Source organism: Benincasa hispida, chromosome 10, assembly GCF_009727055.1.
Source record: "Benincasa hispida cultivar B227 chromosome 10, ASM972705v1, whole genome shotgun sequence".
Classification (NCBI taxonomy): domain Eukaryota; kingdom Viridiplantae; phylum Streptophyta; class Magnoliopsida; order Cucurbitales; family Cucurbitaceae; genus Benincasa; species Benincasa hispida.
This window is the reverse complement of record NC_052358.1, coordinates 41,178,254-41,199,212: the sequence shown is the minus strand read 5'-3', so window position 1 is coordinate 41,199,212 and position 20,959 is coordinate 41,178,254. Positions and strand designations below refer to the sequence as shown.

Below are 20,959 nucleotides of genomic sequence, written 5' to 3'. Positions count from 1 at the left end.
TTTGAAAATTGAGAAAGCAGATTGTGTTTATGTGTTTTTGGCTGGATTAAATCCAAAGTTTGATGGGTTTCGTAGTCGAATCTTGGGCCAGCGCCTGATTCGTTCACTTCGAGAAGTCTGTTCTAAAATACGGCTGGAAGAAGATCAGTCGTGTGCCATGAATAATACCACCTCAACTACTGATGAAGCCGCTTTCTTTGCCAAGCCGTCCAATACTGATGGTGATAAAAAACCTCCTCCCGTTTGTGAACATTGTAAAAAGCTTTGGCATACAAAGGATCAATGTTGGAAATTACACGGGAAGCCCCCAAATAGCAGGCGACGACAGTCTCATGACAAATCTAATTGTGCCCTGGCAAGTGATTCATTTGCACTTTATAGGTTGTGGTGCTTCAGTTTAGTAATTTTAAGTTGTTTCAATCTATATGTTGTAGTTTTTGTATATTATTTCATTGATGTAGGTGCTCAAAGCAACGAGTTCAAGGTGGACTACATTATTCTTGTGGAGGCAGGAGCATAGTGAGTGAGATTTGACTAGGAGATTGATAGGTGTATTTTTTTTTTAATTGTTCTTAGAGGGGATGGGGTTGTTGATTGTACAATAGGAAATGTGTTCATATGGGGATTGATAGTTGTTATACTTTTGAAATTGTTCATATGCGGTTGATTATAATGTTGGAATTGTTCATATGAGGTTTTCCATATTCTTTTAACTTAGAAATACTTTATGAAGTTGTAACATTCACAAAGTGAAGTTTTTATAAAGAGATATTAGTGGAAATTTGGTTGATATATAAGATTGAAAATGCGTGTATTGTTTATTTGATTGGTGAATGTATGTTATATATATATCAAATGTGGTTGTTTGATCAAAATACAAGAGCAATTATAGGTAAAAACGTCAACATTACATTTTTTTTTAAAAAAATCACAAGCAAATTTCTCGACTTTTTTCTTTGTCAAGAATGCTCATATTCTTGACATTTCAAACATGTCAAGTGTCAGTGTTTCTTGACATTTTTTAAATGTCAAGTATCACTTTTCTTGACGTTTTTAAAACATCAAGAAATCGACATTCTTGACATTGGCTTTCTTGACATTTTTTAAAATGTCAAGAAAAGAAAAACGTGAAGAAACACTATTTTTGTAGTAGTGTATTTGGTGATGATGCCATAGAGATTTTCAGGCTAAAGAGGAATTCAAAATTAAAGACCTTGGAAAATTGAGGTATTTCCTTGGAATGGAAGTGGCTCGGTCGAAAGAAGGGATTTCAGTTTCTCAAAGGAAATACATTCTTGACCTGCTTAAGGAGACAGGTATGACGGGTTGTAAACCAGTTGATACCCCTATAAAGGTTAATGCTAAACTCAATAACTTGAATAACAGTGTCCCAGATAATAAGGAAAGATATCAGCGTCTTGTTGGGAGATTGATCTATCTATTTCATATCACACCAGACATTCTTACGCTGTCAGTGCAGTCAGTCAGTTTATGCAAGCTTCTTAAGGAGAACATATGAAGGCTGTGGAACGCATCCTGAGATATTCGAAAACTACTCCCGGTAAGGGATTGATGTTCAGGAAGTTTGATAAATGGTCCATTGAGGCTTACACGAACGCTGATTAGGCAAGTTCTGTTATGGACAGAATGTCAACATCTAGGTATTGTACCTTCATGTGGGATAATCTCGTTACTTGGAGGAGTAAGAAACAAGGGGTTGTTTCCATAAGTAGTGTGGAGGCATAGTACAGGGCCATAAGTCTAGGAATATGTGAAGAGATCTTGTTGAAAAAGGTTCTAACGAATCTCAATCAAGACAATAATCTCCTGTTGAAACTCTATTGTGACAATAAAGCCACAATAAGCATCGCAAACAATCCAATGTAGCATGACAGAACAAAACATGTGGAAATTGATATACATTTCATCAGAGAAAGGTTAGACAGTGGCAAAGTTTGTATTACCTACATTCCCTCCAGTCAACAAATCACAAATGTTCTCACAAAAGATCTTCTCAGATAAAATTTTGATTTTTGTGTTAGCAAGTTTAGTCTTACTGATTCTATGCCCCAACTTGAGGGGAGTGTTTAAAATAGGGGAGTTTCTCTTAGGGGCTTTTTGTCTTTTACCAGTGCCCTAAGGTTTCCTACTGTTCTATTTATATGTGTAGTCTCCCTGTATTGTTTGTATCAAAAAATTAATAAGAAACACTCTATATCGTAGGTTTTTCTCCTTGTTATAGGGTTTTCCACGTAAACTGTTGTGTGTCTCTCTTCTCTTTCTCTTCTTTTACTTTTCATCCGATTTCATTCAATGTTTTATGTAAAGATAAGTTTCAAGCAATTTTGATTTTCAAAAAGATTTCATTCAATGTTTTATGTGAAATGTTAATATCCATTTTATAGAAGGGTGGACACAAGAATATATACAAGAAAGATTTTTGAATATTAGGAGAAGATAAACAAGAGATTTTGTATATGAAAAATCCAAACAAACTAAGTAAATCTAACACCAAACAGGGTGGACAATAATTTGAAATAATACAGGCGACCATAGAATTTCATCAATGAACTATTAGAATAAGTCCATTATTTACCCAATAAAAGAAAAAAGAAAGAAGACATGAAAGAATAATGCAGTTCTTTCTTACACCCTCATTAGTTCCAAACACTCATTTGTAGTAGAAAAAGATGTTTGATCATCAAATATCAAACGAATTTCGAATATTTCCACCCGTGATGGCCGTTGATCATCATCGTCATGGTCTGTTCTAAATTGAAGAACTGTAACATCAAAATGACTTGTATCTTCTCTCAATACTCTATCCAAACCACCCATTGTTGAGATTTTCTCAACATAAGAAATGTACAAATGATCTGATTCACCAGACAAAGGATATGTCCCGTGGACATCGATACAGTTAATCTGAAAACGGAAATAGCCGCTACAGTTCTTCATATTGTAAACAACACAAAACATTATCCCTACAACATGTTTCTTCACATCCAATGGCAATTGAAGCGAGAGAGAGCCGCCTCTGCTACCGCTAAATGAATTAGGAATCTCATTTCCAGGTAGCTGTAATTGAACAAGATGCCATTGTAGATACCCTGCCACATGCATAATCAAGGATTATATTCAACTACATATACATTCACCCAATAGACTTCAGTTTGAGATGCTTTTGGCACTTAGTATTGTTAAGTAAAATCACACTTTTTTTTCTTTTTTCATTTTTTTTTTTAAAAATAAACACCAACTATATATAAAATAGTTGCAATATATAATAATCAAACCCAAAATATTTGCAGATGCAAAATTTTTATCTACCTCTCAGTGTCTAATTCTCTACTCCTTTATTATGTATACATGCTTCCACTGACCACACTCCCATCAAGTGTTTAAATGTAATTTTCCCCATCATTTTAATTAAAAAAAAGGTTAAGAAGAATGGAAATTTTGATTCTCTCCTCACTTCCTCAATTCCCCTTATTTACTAGAGATAATATGGAGTTATATCTCAAAATCAATTGGTAATGTGAGGAATAACCCATCTATCTTTTAAAGAGTGTGAGATCCCTTTGATTTTTTCAATATGGAATCCTCAACGTTATATATAAGAAATGGGACATATAAGGGGAAAAACATATATGTGTTGGAAATAGGGTTTTTAACCTAAGGGCATTTATGTAATTGTGTAAGACCCCTAGGATTCCCTACTGTCTATTTATACAATGAGTCCCTATGTATTTAAAGTATCAGTTTTAAAACAAATAAGAAAAAGACTTTATATCGTGGTTTTTCTCCCTACACTAGGGTTTCCACATAATCCTGTTGTTTTTCTCTTCCCTATTCTCTTTTTTAACATGGTATCAGAGCACGGTGACGAAAACCTAGCCGTTATGAAAGAGAATCGACCTCAATCCTCCTCTATTGATGGGTCTTCAAGTTTTGACATGAGAACCGCAATCCGAGCAGCCGTAAAGGAATCTTTTCAGGATGCCCTACCGGAATAAATATCTGGCGTTCAGGTACAATCCTTGGAAAATCGCCCTCAGCCAACCGGGTATCACCATTCCGAAACCAGTCAGAATCCGATTGGAGCTAGAGCCGGCCGCGAAGAACCATTGATTCATGATCGGAGCTATCACGATCATGGCAGAGTCGCCGACGGTCTCAGACGTGAAGAACAAACTGACCGCGAGGAGGGGTTGACCGTCGATCAGAGCTATCACGATCATGGTAGAGTCACCGGCGGTCTCAGACGTGAAGAACAAACTGACCGCGAGGAGGGGTTGACCGTCGATCAGAGCTATCACGATCATGGTAGAGTCACCGGCGGTCTCAGACGTGAAGCATAAACTGGCCACGAGGAGGGGTTGATCACCGGCGGTCATGATCAGGGTAGAGGGAGAAGTATCAGGGGCGAAGAGCAGAAGTGTGATCTGATTAGGTTTAGTACCGGTTTGGAGTAAACCGGACTGGTTCTAGTTGAACCCAAGCAGACCAGTCGGAGATTTTAATTCCGACCCGATCCGATCCGATCCACGTCAGGCCCGACCCAAGAACAGAGCCCTCAATTTCGACCAGCGATTCGACCCACGCCTGACCTGACTCGAAAGCTTAGCCCTTAATTTCGACCCATGCCTGACCCGATCCAATCCAACCCATGCCCGACCCGAAAACTCATCTGTCCAGTTTTTTGCACCAACTAATCCATTTTCAGCCCATCCAGCCTGACCCGGTGATCCAGTTTCCTTCAACAGCAGACCCGATGATTTTTTGACATCCAACAGCCGAGGTCTCGAGCAACCAGCACCTGTTCCATTCAATTGTGGTTCAGTTCGTTACCCAAACGATGTGAGACAGCGGTTGGCTTACCTGCAATAGCAGATTTCTGATTGGAAACAATGTTCAGTGCAAATCCTCAACCGATTTATTCAGAAAATCCGGTAAACTCATTACCTATTGTGCCTAACGTTTCCTACTTATCTGGTTGGTTGGTAATACTGCAGGATTTATCGTCAGAGAAAAATTAAATGGCCAGAACTATTTTTCTTGGTCTCAATCGATCCGGATGGCCTTGGAAGGGTGCCACAAGTTTGGATATTTGACAAGGAAAATTCCAAAGTCGGCCCCAGGTGATCCACAAGAACAAATTTGGAAAGGAGAAGATTCATTGCTACGGCCTGTCTTGGTGAACAGTATGGAACCCTAGATAAGAAGACCGCTATTATATGCTACCACAGTAAAGGATATCTGGGAGGCGACACAAGATCTATATTCTAAACGATAGAATACTTCTCGGTTATATACACTCCATAAACAGGTTCATGAATCCAAACAAGGGTCTATGGATGTTACCTCTTATTTTAACAAATTGTTGATGCTATGGCAAGAAATGGACTTGTGTAGAGAAATTGTCTGGAATTGTCCACAGGATGGGGCCTAATATTTGAAGATTGAGGAAGCAGATTGTGTTTATGTGTTTTTGGCTGGATTAAATCCAAAGTTTGATGGGTTTTGTAGTCAGATCTTGGGCCAGCGCCCGATTCGTTCACTTTGAGAAGTCTGTTATGAAATACGGCTGGAAGAAGATCAGTCGTATGCCATGAATAATACCACCTCAACTACTGACGCAGCCGTTTTCCTTGCCAAGCCGTCTAATACTGATGGTGATAAAAAACCTCCTCCCGTTTGTGAACATTGTTAAAAGCTTTGGCATACAAAGGATCAATGTTGGAAATTACACGGGAAGCCCCCAAATAGCAGGCGACGACAGTCTCATGACAAATCTAATTATGCCCTGGCAAGTGATTCAGTAGATGACCAAACTCAGAAGAAATCTCCTAGTGACGGTAAAAACAGTTGGGGTGAGTGCAATTGCACAGTCAGGTAATTTTCCTTCTTTCAGCCTAATTAGTTTGAATGGTAAGAAACCTTGGATTGTGGATTCAGGGGCTACTGATCATCTTACAAGTTCCTTAAAGTTATTTATGTCCTATGATCCGAGTGCTTCTGTCAATAGTTGTGAATAAAGATTGGCCCCTACACCAGCTTGATGTTAAAAATGCATTTTTGTACGGGAAACTTGAGGAGGAAGTCTATATGAGTTCCCCTCCTGGGTTTGAGAGTCAATTTAAAAATAAAGTGTGTAGATTAAGGAAATCACTATACGGATTGAAACAGTCTCCAAGGACCTGGTTTGACAGGTTCACGACGTTTGTAAAGCACAGAGATATGTTCAAGGACATTCCGATCACACTCTTTTTGTAAGAAGATCAACATCAGGGAAAATAGTGTTATTATTGTCTATGTTGATGATATTGTTTTATCTGGGGATGATGATGTAGAAGTCACAAGACTAAAAATAGAGATGGCTAGAGAGTTTGAAATTAAAGACCTCAGGAAACTAAGATACTTTCTGGGAATGAAAGTGGCTTGCTCAAAAGAGGGTATATTAGTTGCTCAACGAAAGTATACACTGGACTTGCTAAAGGAAACAGGTATGACTGGGTGTAAACCTGTTGACACGCCAGTAGAATACATTGTGAAAATCAGTAATAAGAATGATGGAATTCCTGTCAATAAAGAAAGGTGTCAGCGGTTAGTTGGGAAGTTGATATACTTGTCTCACACAAGACCAGATATTTCTTATGCAGTAAGTGTTGTGAGTCAGTTCATGCAAGCTCCTTGTGAGAATCATATGATAGCAGTTGAACGTATTCTTCGGTATCTGAAAGGAACTCCTGGTAAAGGCCTAATTTTCAGGAAAACTGATAAACAATTTGTTGAAGCTTACACTGATTCTGACTGGACAGGGTCTGTTATTGATAGAAGATCTATGTCTGGACATTGTACGTTTGTCTGGGGAAATCTAGTCACCTGGAGAAGTAAAAAACAAGGAGTTGTTGCTAGAAGTAGTGCTGAGGCAGAGTATCGGGCCATGAATCTAGGGATTTGTGAAGAAATTTGGTTGAAGAAAGTATTATCAGATCTCCAGCAAGATAATGAGCTTCCAATGAAATTATTTTGTAATAATAAAGCCGCCATCAGTATTTCAAACAACCCAGTTTAACATGACAGAACTAAACATGTGGAGATAGATAGACACTATATTAAGGAGAGGTTGGACAGTGGAAACATATGCATCCCTTATATTCCTTCGAGTCAACAAGTTGCTAATGTACTTACAAAAGGGTTATTGAGATAAAATTTTTAATTATTGTGTAAGCAAGTTGGGGCTTGTTGATATCTATGCACCAACTTGAGGGGGAGTGTTGGAAATAAGTTTTTTAACCTAAGGGCATTTATGTAATTGTGTAAGACCCCTAGGGTTCCTTACTGTCTATTTATACAATGAGTCTCTGTGTATTTAGAGTATCAGTTTTAAAACAAATAAGAAAAAGACTTTATATCGTGGTTTTTCTCCCTACACTAGGGTTTCCACGTAATCCTGTTGTTTTTCTCTTCCCTGTTCTCTTTTTTAACAATATGCATATATGTTCATAAAATATTATACCAAAACGTTGAGATTGAAAAGTCATGGTTTAGTGAGGGAAGAAATTAAAAACTAATCTGATAAAAGAATACTTCTGTCTAATTTTGGCATAAGTAGTAAGCATCTGTAAAGAGTTTGTCTATGTCAAAAAATCTTTTAGCATCAAACCTTGACAAGGAATCACACCCAGTTGCATCTAATGTTTCGATACGTGGTGGAATATCTGAAATATGTTCAAGAAATTTGGAATTATTACAATGGATGGATCGAAGATGCTTAAATTTGCTCATCCCTGTAGGGAGTCTCTTGATGTTTCTCCCACTTAAGTACAAATGGTTCAACGAGTGGAAGCAATTGAAAGCCATGATGAAATCCAATTCCAAAATGCTACTATTCTCAAAATTGAAAGACCAAATAAAACGGTCAAGATAAATGCTCAAATCTTGAATACCATGATCATCTCCATATAAACTAGAATTAATGGAGTTTAAAGGCTGTGGAAATTGCTGTAGCTTGAAGCACTTAGTCAATGTAATAGCTGAAAGCATTTTAAGCACATAGATGCTACTTGGAAGATGCACTAAGTCCTCACACAACCTCAAGTCTAGATGCCGAAGACCACTTAGTTTTTCCATTGATTTAGGTAGCTCTGTTACACCAGTTTCTTGTAAACTAAGTATTCGAAGGTATTCCATTTCTTCAACAATGTCAGGGAACTTCTTCAGGTTGCAGCAAGATTTAAGATGAAGCTGCTGAAGAGTCTTTGATTTCAGACCCACATTCGAAAAAGACTCAAGGTTAAAGCAGTTCATGATTTCTAATCTGATCAGATTTGGCATTAACGATATATCGCCAACTTCGGTCAACGTTTCACAATTTTCTAAACTTTAACTGCTTTATACTTCTAAAATACTGTCAAACAAGTATTTGGGACATTGCCCCTGACCCCAATTTGCTGATCCATCAGGGAGACCTCATACTTGATCATTTAGAGAGTTAGATAATGGATTTAAGGCATTCCAATCGTTTTTGTTTTTGTTTTGTTTTGAATTTTTAATTAACTTTTTACTTGTCCATGGTGTAAAACTAGAGGTTTTTTCCAACATTTTGAACCAATTAATACACTTATCGAAACCTTTCAAAACTTAGCTGTATTGCTATGTTATTAGGGGTGATTGTAAATATAGCAATCAGACTCAAAGTATTAACAAATATAGCATGATGTAACTCTCAAAACTTAGTAGTATTGCTATTGTTATTAGAGGTGATTACAAATATAGCAATCAGACTAAAGTATTAGCTAATATAGCACAATGTAAAATAATTTGCAAATATAACAAAATTTATATTAAGCTCTCAGAGTGTATCAACAATAGATCATATCTCTAATAGGAGTCTATAAGTGATAGAGTCTATTACTAATAAGAGTCTACTAGCTTAGCGATAGAATTTATCACTAATAAATTTTACTAAATTTATAATACTTCAAAATTGTTGTTATATACTTAATTATTAATCTTAAAAGTGTTACTTATTACTATTAACTTTGTAATTACTGAATTATCGATAATTACTGAGTAATATAGATATAGTTACACAGTTCATAAATGAAGAGATGAAAGCAATAATGGCATACCTTGAGATTATGTCTGAGTTGCTGAATAGGATAATGTGAGGTACCCAATAAAACAAGTTTTGTTGGATGAAAGGTAGATGGTACCAGAGAGGATGAAGAACGACGACATTCAAACCATCTTAATTCGTTAGAAAGGTATCGAGGAGTCCCAATAACATTGACATTATTACGTATTATAAGCGATCTCAATTTTTTCATTCTTGAAAAGGCTTTAGCATGCAACCACACTTCTTCTTCTGCTTTGGGGATTTCTAGAACTATCCCTTCAACCTTTTTTGTTCCCTGAAAAACACAAAAGAACGCACTCAATATATATACATATATATATATATATATAGCTAAAGAATCAAAACTTCTTTAATTATCGATAACGTATATGCGTCTTACACTTGAAGTTATTGATAGTATTATATATAAATGGAAAGCATAGACCTTTTTAAACATACCATAGGTGTTTCGCCCATTGACTTTATAAATTAGTGTTAAATAACTAAACTTCACTAATTTTAATAGTGTTCGCTATTGAAGTTTTACGTATTTATCTAGAAACTTCATCTTCCCTTCTTTTTCTCTTTTACACATTTATCAAAAAACTTCATCTTCACAACCATACATCTTTTAGATTTCCTAAACCTTATTAACTATAAACACTCTCGTAAAAAGATGGGCGAAGATATATTCTTAATACACATTTTGTTTTTAAACTTATCAATGTTCTGTAATGTCATGTCACAATTTTTCTATAGATCTCAGTGAGAGGCTAGGAATAGATCATACCTCATTTTCTTGTAGTATTTGAAGGACATCTTGGTGATACCACAATCTACTACGTCTTCCAGGATCTGAAGGAGATTCTTGACGAACGATCTCTCTACCCATTAGTTGAATCAAGTCATGCATTTCGAATGTATCGCGATCAATATATATAAGAGATTTCTTAATAAGCACTCCAATTCCATAATGAGGGTAGAAATCACAAACATCGAAAAAAGAGTTCACATCTTCTGTGCTATACCCTCTAAAGAAGCATGCAATATCTAGAAAAATTGCCTTCTCAAGTTCTCCAAGTCCATCAAAACTTAGTTTAAGTTTATTGTGAACATCCTGATTTGGAATCTTTTTCAACTTCTTCAATTGGCTTTCCCATTCAAGTTTACTACAATTGCATAGAGAAGCACCCACCACCTCAAGAGCAAGAGGAAGTCCATCTGCATGTTTAACGGCAACATTTGAAAGCTCTTCAAAACTCACATCAGGAACAGGATTGTTAAATGCATTCCAACAAAATAGCTCAAGTGCTTCTCTATGATTTAATTCATCAACCTTGTAGGTCCACTTAATGTTGTGTTTATTTAAAAGATGCAAATCTCTAGTTGTTATGATGATCCTACTTCCCGAACCAAACCAACTCAAATGTCCTGTAAGTTTTTCTAATTGGTTTGAATGATCCACATCGTCAAGAACAACAAGCACCTTCTTGTTTCTTAGTCTATCCCTCAACATATTACTTCCTTTGTCAGAAAATTTTATCGACCTATGGATTTTAATCAACAAGATGTCTTCAAGGAGTGATTCTTGCAATTGAGTTAACTCATCATCCCTTGAGAATTTGCATTTTTCTTTTATATTAGGAAGAAAAGTGCACGCTTCAAAGCGATGTGCAATACAATTATAAATAGCTTTTGCAATGGTTGTCTTTCCTATTCCACCAAGCCCATAAATTCCAATCATCCGAACATCATTGGACTCTATATCTAATGTGGACTTTAGTTTTTCAATATGAGAACCAATCCCAACTGGATTCTTGGCAACTATTAAGAGTGTCTTGTTAAGCTTAATCCATATCTCTTGAACAATTTCCTTTATAATAGTAGGCTCGTCAGACGACCTACATCAAAATCAGAATAGATAGTGGGATATATAAAAGGGTAATAAAGAACAGAAAATTACAATGTTATTGAAAAAAATGAAAGGATCTCACAATTTTTATCGTGGTTGTTGCAAGTACAGTAATCAGACTCAAAGTATTAACAAATATAGCACACAATGTAAAATAGTTTGTAAATACACCAAAATTTAGATCTCAAGGTTTATCAACGATAAATCATATTAAAGAATTCGCATGTTGAGGATCCCATTTTATCTAATAATGTTACCTGTTATCCAAATGCGTCCCCGATAAATTGGCGACTTTAGTTAGAGCTTCTCTCCATCTCTCTACCCTTTTCAAGTCTTCCTTGAATCTCTCTTTCTGTAAAATGAATGGTTCTCCAAAAGTACCTTTTTGTTTTCTAACTTGAGAAGGATCCACATGATAAAACACTGGCCAAACCATCTGCCCTTTACCACTCTCCACACAGTTCATAATTTGAACAACCTCATCCAAACACCAACTAGAAGATGCATAATTTTCGGAAAAAACTACAAGAAAAAACCTTGACCCCTTGATTGCTTCACAAAGTTCTTGTGAAATTTCTGTTCCTCTCTTAAGCTCCTCGGTGTCTCTAAAGGTATTGATTCCAACCTGCACCAAAGCTTCATAGAGATGACCCGTAAATGACTTGCGAGTATCCTCACCTCTAAAACTTAGAAACACATCATATGACCAAGAAAAGATTGAAGAATCCATCACAATTTTGCAACCAATATAATACCACCAATTCTTGTGCTATGCGGGGCTCATATATAGCACCCAGAAATCATCACAACGAGGAAGGAGTGGAAGACTTGATCGAGTCTTCTTCAAAGAATTGCTCAAAGAGGACTTCTTGTTTTGGGGAGGTTCTACGAAATTGGTAATGATTAAGACAGCACTCAAATCATGTGCAAATTGAAGCTTTGAATTTTGCATCTACATATTCATGAACTAATTTTTAATTTGACAATTGGGTGTGTATTGATATTGATGTATCTAATTATTTCTATTGGGTGATTGTAATTAGTAGCATTTTTAGAGATAATAATTAAGTATATAGCAATATTTAAAAAATTGCAAATATAGCAAAGTCTTAGACTATACCGCTGGTAGACTTCTACAAGTGAGATGGTCTGTCACTCCTACCGACAATAGGTCTATCACACTTAGAGCTGGATCTAAATTTTGTTATATCTGTACTTTTTTTATATTATATTATTTTTAGTAACACCTTGAATCTGATTGCTATATTTGCAACGTGTTCTTTTTATATGAGGCTACGGTTGACAATAATATTGTATATGTTGGGCTTTTTTATTTCAAATGCAGCAGCCAACCCCAAATAAAATAAAAGGATAATATGTCTACTAGGGGTGTTCATGGGTTGAGTTAGGTTGGGTTGAAAGACTTTTTAGACCTAACCTTCAATCCAAATAACTCTTATTAAAAAATGAACACAATCCAAGAAATATTTGGGTTAGGTTGGTTCGAGTTAATCGAGTCATTTATTTAAAATTTTGTTCTAAAAAGAAGCAAAACGTAAATATGTAAAAATCTAATTTAATTATTTTCATATATTGAATTAAGATTAACTACTCAATTCCATTTATATAGTTCAAATTTTCTTTCTAAAGTGCAAAGAAACTACTTTTAAGAGTTATTGAAGAATAAATTATTAAAAAAATATTGGAATTAAATAAAATTAAAATCAATATATGTATAAATAATTGTGTTATAAGTAACAAAATAATATATTTTAAAATTAATAATAAATTCGGGTTGGTTTGGGTTATATTAGGTGAACCCATGAACCAATGAACCCAACTCAAACCGTATAGGTTGGATTGGGTTGATAGGTTTTTTCGTATCATTGAATTTTTTAAACACCCCTAATATCTGCACGTAGCTCACTTGTACATCATGCCCATATCACTTAACTTCTTCAATAATTCAATTTACTATGATTTATACCTTAATAATCTAATTAAATAGACTCAATTACAAGAATGTCCTAAACCCACAATTTCAGAAGGGATTTTTATATAAAAATCCATCTTTGGCCATATATTTTTTTAAATAGCTTTAGTGGGTTTTTTTTTTTTTTTTTTTTTTTTTTGACAAATTTGACATTTTCCTTTTTTTTTCCTACTTTCGTATGTTATTCTATTAATTGTGTTAATTGTGGTTTTTTTTATTAATGATCCATCTTTATTTTTTTATTTTCGAAGTTTCATTAATGATGAAGAGATAAATACATTTATTAAGTAGGCGAAACTGAATTTAATATGATTTTTTTCAATTTTTATTTGGAGAGAGAAAATACATTTAATATAATTTTTTTCATTTTCAAACGGAAAGAGAAAATGTATTATTTTATTTTCTATTTCACGGTTTCTAGTGTCTCTTAATTTTTCATGTTTGCTTTTTAATATTATGTGATATTTATCCCTGTTTATTTTGAGTATTATTTGTTTTAATGTTATATATTCCATTGTTTATTTAGTTTATTTATTTATATATTCAATTTTTATAAGGTTCCTTCAATAACACATAACTCTCCATCTTCATCTCTTCTTCTTCAGCCATGGTCGCCATGAATCTCTCTCCCCGCATCGTCGATCCGATTTACTCATACCATCGTTGTGGACCAGATTTGCTTGTCTCGTCGACTGTATATGTGTGTCCCGTCGTCATTGTTTCACCTCGTGCCTCTACGTCGTCGATTCATCCCACTCCATTCATGTCATCTCATACCGCATCGTCAATTCACCTTACGTCGGTTGTCTCTCATCGTCGTATCTACTCGCCCCATGTCGTCCGTCTCCTGCCTGCAACTCACACCGTTGGGTGGAGAAAAGAAAGGGAAGGGGAAGGAGAAAAGAGAGAAAGGAGGAAGAAATGAACGTGAATCATTTGGAGAAGAGAATATATGAAATGTATTATTGGGGAGAGGAAATATATGAATGGGGGAGAGGGAATATACATGGAGAAGAGAATATATGCAAAGTTCAATAAACCGTTTTTGCAAAAAAATGAATTATTCAAGACATTAATGTAATATAACCCTTATTTTTAGGTCTTCTACGTAGAAACCCTTTCATAAATAGCTTAATCAGTAGAGATATTACATATAAATCAGGCCGAAAGTCCTTTACCCCATTGCATAATTCTAATGACTTTTTTTTTCCCAAAAAAAGGAAGTACGAAAAACCATATATGAAAAAAATAATAGAACACGTGTGGTAAAGTGTTCTTTCTTCGAAAACCGCTTCTTTTCAAACACAACCACTAAGGAAAGTTTCAACATTTGAAGATTTCCATCACCAGTAGTGAGATAATATAAATAAAAAAATATGTCGAATAAAACGAAGTACATAATAAAACATCCAACATCAAGTATAATATATATTCTCATGTACCATTGTATTTTAAAACTTATAAGACTAGTTATCATGTACCATTGTAATATATTAAATATATTTTCATTTCTTGTGTACAACAGTTTTTTTCGATGGATTATAAAGTGGACTATGAGATGATATATGTATCCTTCCGTTTTAAAGTATATTAATAGAAACTATGGAATTGTATATTTCATATATGTATTAGATATAACTCTTTCAATTGTGATATTATAAGAAAACATGATTCATAAAACTGATAACAAAAAACATACCCTTTTGGGTAGAAGGGTGGAGATACAAAAATTCTAATAAGGAAAATTACAATGGGTAACAAAAAAAACTTAAAGGATATTTACAAATATAGTAATAGTTTTCTAAACTGCAAAAAAGAATTAAACCCGATTCCCATTTTTTACTTTTATAATTTTACCATCCTTTATGTATCAAGAGATATATCTGATATACTTAATGTTTTGGTATATCAGTCAATTGATATACATCATATTTGACATATAAATAAATCGATATACTTTATTTAAAGAATAATATTTATACAATTTTATATCATGACTTTAATTATGTTATGGTCAATGTTGTTTGTTTGATTATGATAAATATATATTTTTATTTTTTTTCGTGTTGATATAAAGTTGTTTTCATTCGATTAGTTCAATTTTAATGTTGATGGTATATCTTAAATGTATTAATTTTGCCAAATGATGATACCAAATATAAATTATATTAGTTAATCTGTATTATTTTCAACAATTTTAAATGATTTTAGTATTATATAAGCTATATTTAATTTTGTATATCAATTGTATTACAAAATATTTCATATTTTGTATACTATATGATTGATATACCTGATTTAGAAAGAAAAAAATATCAATGATATTGTTGATATACGAAATATGAAGTTTATCATTTAGAATAATACTTAAAGTTTAACATTGGCATTTCAATTGTATATTAATACTAATTCAAAATGAATTGCAAGAAGATCATTAGTATATTAATGATATATCATAATGAGCTAGAAATGCAATATTAAGTGATTGGTGTGTATCAGTAATTTATGTACACTCCTTCAAATTTTATTTAAATTGTAACAGTGTATCAATAGTATATCAATTATGATCTAATCTTTTTTTTTTTTATTGGTGCATCAGTAGTATTTCAAGACTCATTCAAAATTCAATTTCAAGTATATATATTATTTGTGCATTAGTTGTTATAGTTAAACACTTATTAAAAATTCATTTAAAGTACAAATTAGTTTTTCAATACTGTATGAAAGCTCATAAAAAACTAATCTAAAGCATATCATTAGTACATTAGTAGTATATCTGATAGAGTAAACTAACATGCAGTGGAAGGAATCAGAATGAATAAACACTCTAATTGCATTTAATTTGAGTATAAGAGCATGCATTAAAACAATTTTCAAAAGAATGGTTTCTGAAATCCAATACCTTTGATGAATCACTGAAAATCATGCTTCTCTCTACAAATTGGATCTTCAAATTCACAGCAAACCACCACAAAGACCTTCTCTATTATCCTCTAAATCGGATTGAGAGGTGGAATCTTTAAATTTACGTGAATTGGTTGATAAGGGAGAGGGTTTTGTGAGTAGAAAAACCAACAGAATTTCTCCAACTTTTAAGCTTGCATGAGAGTCAAATTGAAATCAATTACTTCAATTTATTGTGCAAGACCATGCAATTCAGATTTGCAAAGATGATGCCACTTTGATTTCCATTGAAATTGAAGTGGTATGAGGTGGATTAGTGAGTGGGAAAATCCAAATTTTGGATTTTTCCACTTTTTAATTTTAATATTTTAAAATTTGATTAAATTAAATAAAACTTAATTTATATAAAAATTGATTTTCAAATTCAATTTTAAAATTAAGTTTTATAATTTTGAATTCTCACGAAATCCAAAATTTCAATTAATCAAATAGACAACATTGAACACAAATTTCAAAATTTTATTAAATTGGATAATTAATTAAAGTAATTTAACCAATTTAATTTGATATCAAATATTAAATTTTATATTTCACCTCATCAAATATTTAAATCATTATTTAAATATTTTTGAACTCTCCAATTTTGTTTAATTACAACAAAATTAAACGTTTTAATTATATTAAATACAATTAATTAAAATTCTAATTTTGAATTTAAACATTTCAAAAGTGCTCAATTCACTAATCCAAGCTACAATTTTACGAGCTAGTAGAGGGACCTTAAATACCTACAGATCATGTGCTCCGATGATTTGAGATTAATTGGCTAAATTCTTTAGACCAAACTAATCGATATTCGTTAACTACCGAGACACACCACTATAGCTCGATACTTACACTCTCCTCATTATAGATATATTTATGTCCAGTTTAACCTTAATTAGTAAGTCAATCTTTCACATGCTTTTCGTATTTACAACTAGGTCAAAAATTACCGTTTTACCTATATAAATACATCTTGCTCCTTAAGCTCCCACTGATTCTCTATTGAATAATTTGGTTTATAGTTCAACTAATAAACCATGGCACTCTCCATCATGAGAGGGCATGCACCCATTGTTCAAGACCAGGAATCAGTACTTAAGAGAATAACCTATCTGCTAACCCAAAGTTGGGTAGGAGTGAATTCCATCTTGCAGGACTATGTCCCTACCTGTCTATCTAGTCTTGGGAGGCTTATTGAGCAGTGCTATTGGACTACTCTCACCTATGCAGATCAAAGGATAATCTCGAATAAACAGGAGTTCGTAGTTAGCTCAGAATTAAGATCGTGTTACCCTAAATCATTGAATTTGAAATAGTCAATTTTAACATTAAACGATTGTTATAAAGAAAAGTGACTAATTCGAGGACCGGTCTTATGAAAGCTTGTTGCATGTTCTCACTCGTATGTCTCCACATGAATGATTTTGGGATCACATCATTTGTATCAATATACAAAATGGGTCGCATTCAATAGTGTCACCAGGATGAGGTACCCAATCTTATCCATATACTTATAGACTATTTTGGTTATATACTAAAAACTTGATCCACTTTTATGTCTCCACATAAAGTTAAAGTATTCATATCATAGCCATGGATTTGCTTATTGGATTTTTATAACAGAATACAATATCAATAACAATTTACTAAATAAAATACTCAATAAATACTTTTATTGATAAATATGATATGTTTTCAACATTTACGAACTGGGAGTTTTAAAACATTCTCAACAATATCAACATTTATTATAATTAAAATCTTAAGTATAACGTTGGTGCATTCGTATTATATTAACATCAACTTGAAATGAAGTCATTTCAAGTTAAAAAAAAACGTTGGTACATCATTGTATATCAGTACTTTTTAAAACTACACATTGGTTCAAGTATATCAATTATATATCGGCACATGTTCAAAATTCAATTTCAAATGTAACATTGGCATACCAATAGCTTATCAACATTCATTCAAAATGGTTACTAACATAACTAATTGAACCATTATAAGTGAATTATTATGTACAACAAATATAATATTCTATAATAGACGAATAAGAATATTGAAATTCATTCCACGAATAACAGTAAACAAACAAGCACTTATTGACTGATAAATATGGTTTATGAATGATAAATTTGCTATATCCATTGTATAACATATATAGTTTATATTTGGTATATTAGTTTTGGTATATTAGTCCACCGATATACTAAATATAAAGTATATCAAATAACTAATATACCAGATATAAACAAAGTTTAGGACATTTATGAAATATTGTTGGTAAAGTATATCAATTCTTTAAATCTTTCTTATCCATTCTCATTTTACCAATTTCTCTGTCCAACATCAAAAGAGAAAACATGAAGTTCTCGAAGATGATGGAACAGTGAGTTTTCAAGAAAAGTTTAGGCATAGAAAAGCTTAAGGCATAGAAAAATGCAAATTATTTATGCAAAAACTAGATTTTAAATAGAATAGATAATATACTATATAATGTCTGTAGTGGTGGATTTGGTGAAAATCTTTGAGAATCGTCAAAGAAAACCGGTATATCTAATATAGAGTATGTCATAGTAATGAAATTTATATTTGAAAAATGGAGTCGTTAGGTCTTCAAATGATGTATATTTTCTATGTTAATTTCTCCAAAATTGTGTTGATTATTTGCTTTAAATGCTAATTTTGTAGGTAAAACGGTCCCCGAAGCGTTTAGGAATCATTGCAAGAAAATTGTGCCAAAAAGGCTATCAAGCATCAAGTATTCTATATTTCATACCATCGAGTAAATGCCAGTGAACATCATCAAGTAATCAAGTATCGAGTCATCGAGTATCATTGATTTTCCTCTTATTCATTTTTCATCGAGTAAAAGCTATCAAGTAAAGGCCATCCAACGTCCAGCATCAAGTAAAGCATCATCGTGCATCGAGGATCGAGTATAAGTCAAGAAGCTCGCTTTTTAAACTGCAAAAACTCGATGTGTTCATTCTTTTTTCTGGATTTTTATGCGATTCATCCCCGAGCCTCACGATGCTTTGCTATTGCTATAAATTTTGATTCAGTATTTCAGCAAAACATATTAGAGATCATTTTGAAGATAGAATATATCATTTTTAGAGAGAAATTTAGAAGAGGAGAAAAAAAACTCACTTTTTAGAGAGAGACTTCAAATTTTCAAGAGCGATTCTTGTAATTTTCTATGAGATTCATTTTATTTGTATTCAGACTTTGTATCAATATGCAACTATCAATGGATTGCTTGAAGAATTTCGCCATCCATGATTAGGTAATTCTTTTTTTTGGGGAATTATGGATTGACATTTTCTTAAGACTTTTCCTTGAATTTACTTTCATGCAATTACTTTCTTTTGAATGTTTTTTATGAGATTTAAAATAAAATTGATTAAGATTAAATTGACGACTCAAATTAATTAATTTTTATATGCAAAAATTACATTGTTCTATAACAAAATTGTAACTATGGTTGCAAGAATTAGTAGTCTTGATAGAAAATGTGGACTTATTTTCCTCTTTTCTTTAAAGAATCTATTAATTCAGAACATTTATGCAATCAATCTTGAACTTTCAGTCTTTTGATTTCAAGATTAAAATAGTTAAGAAAACCCATGAGTTTAATGCAATTTAGGAATTAATTATGAAATGTCTTTGGGAAGCAATTAAGACCTAAATTATGGTTAATTGTGAAATTAGGTAATTAGGGCATTAGAAATTTATTTTTAATGAATCATCGAATAATCTAATTGCATGATTCTTTGTTAAGTCAATGATAGAATTGCCTAGTTTACATAAAATCTCCAAGATTTCATTTCAATTGAATCTTATCTCACAATCTCTCTTATTTCTCTCATCAATAAATTTTCTATATCAATTCTTTTCTTTTTACTTAGTTTCTAGTTCTTAAAACAAACAAACCCTCCATTTAATCTTTTGCATTTTGCAATTCAAGTAGTCTATTTTTAGGCCAAGTCTCATCATTTGAAGGTTAATTATCTTTTTCTATAGAATTTCATATACGAAAACACAAAAAATTCCTTGTGAATTATGGGAAGGTTGAAACCTTCTTAAAATGTGATGTTATTGTGGGATATTTAGGAGAAATGGCTATTCCCAAAATGTACAATCCAACTTTAAAGCTTTGAAAAACATTTTTGAAAGAGATTGGGATATATTTAAATTGGCTACAAAAATTTGAATGATGATCCTACAGTGCAAATACAACTTGTACCTTTTTAGAGAATAATAATAAGGCTCGACATATATGACAAAGACATGATATAATTAGAGAATTATTTTCTAGTGAAATTATCACAATTGAGACTTTGTAATGTCAAAAAATAATATTGTGGATCTACTTACAAAATGTCTAATTAAAGAGTTGGTTGAAAGTTTATCAAGAAGAATGAGACTAAATTTTAAAAAGTTAACCGGAGAGGGAACCATTCAAATTGACTAGAGATCCCAAGATCTAGGTTCAAATAGCTACCAATCTCTGAATAACTTAATGAGCCCTATGTTGAAATTTTGATCTGATGAGATAGTATTTTGATTTTCTAACTATGATTATATTGATATTAGGAAAATTCTTATAAATAGAAAAAATCCCAAAAATATTTACATTTTATACCAAAAAATTTCCAAAGTTCCAAAAGTGCTTTATACTTTTAGAACTTTTTGCTATGAAATGTAAATATTTTTAAATATTTTTTTATATTTAAAATGTCTCCATTATATTATTCATTATATAATAACTTGTTATAATTAAAGATAACTTTTTTATAATTAAATGAAATTATCCGGTTTTTACTTTTTTTTATTACCAAAAATTTTAAAAAAAAAATAAAAAAAAAAAAAGACAATATGCCGCCTATTCTCCCTTCAGTCAAATATGAATGCTATGGCTGGAATTTTATAGAAAAAGCCAAAGCCCCAAGTGTGGTTTTAATGTAAGTATTAT

General features: G+C 32.6%; 1 protein-coding gene across 1 annotated transcript; it reads right to left on the bottom strand.

The window, feature by feature from the left end:
* Positions 1-2,465: 2,465 nt before the first annotated feature.
* LOC120088231 (disease resistance protein RUN1-like) lies at positions 2,466-11,914 on the bottom strand. The gene is made up of 4 exons (XM_039045385.1): positions 11,294-11,914; positions 9,915-11,025; positions 9,138-9,419; positions 2,466-3,110 (listed from the first exon to the last, which is right to left on the bottom strand). The coding sequence occupies exons 1-4, from the start codon at positions 11,764-11,766 to the stop codon at positions 3,000-3,002; spliced, it is 1,977 nt and encodes a 658-aa protein (XP_038901313.1). The 5' UTR covers positions 11,767-11,914; the 3' UTR covers positions 2,466-2,999.
* Between the last annotated feature and the right edge of the window lie 9,045 nt (positions 11,915-20,959).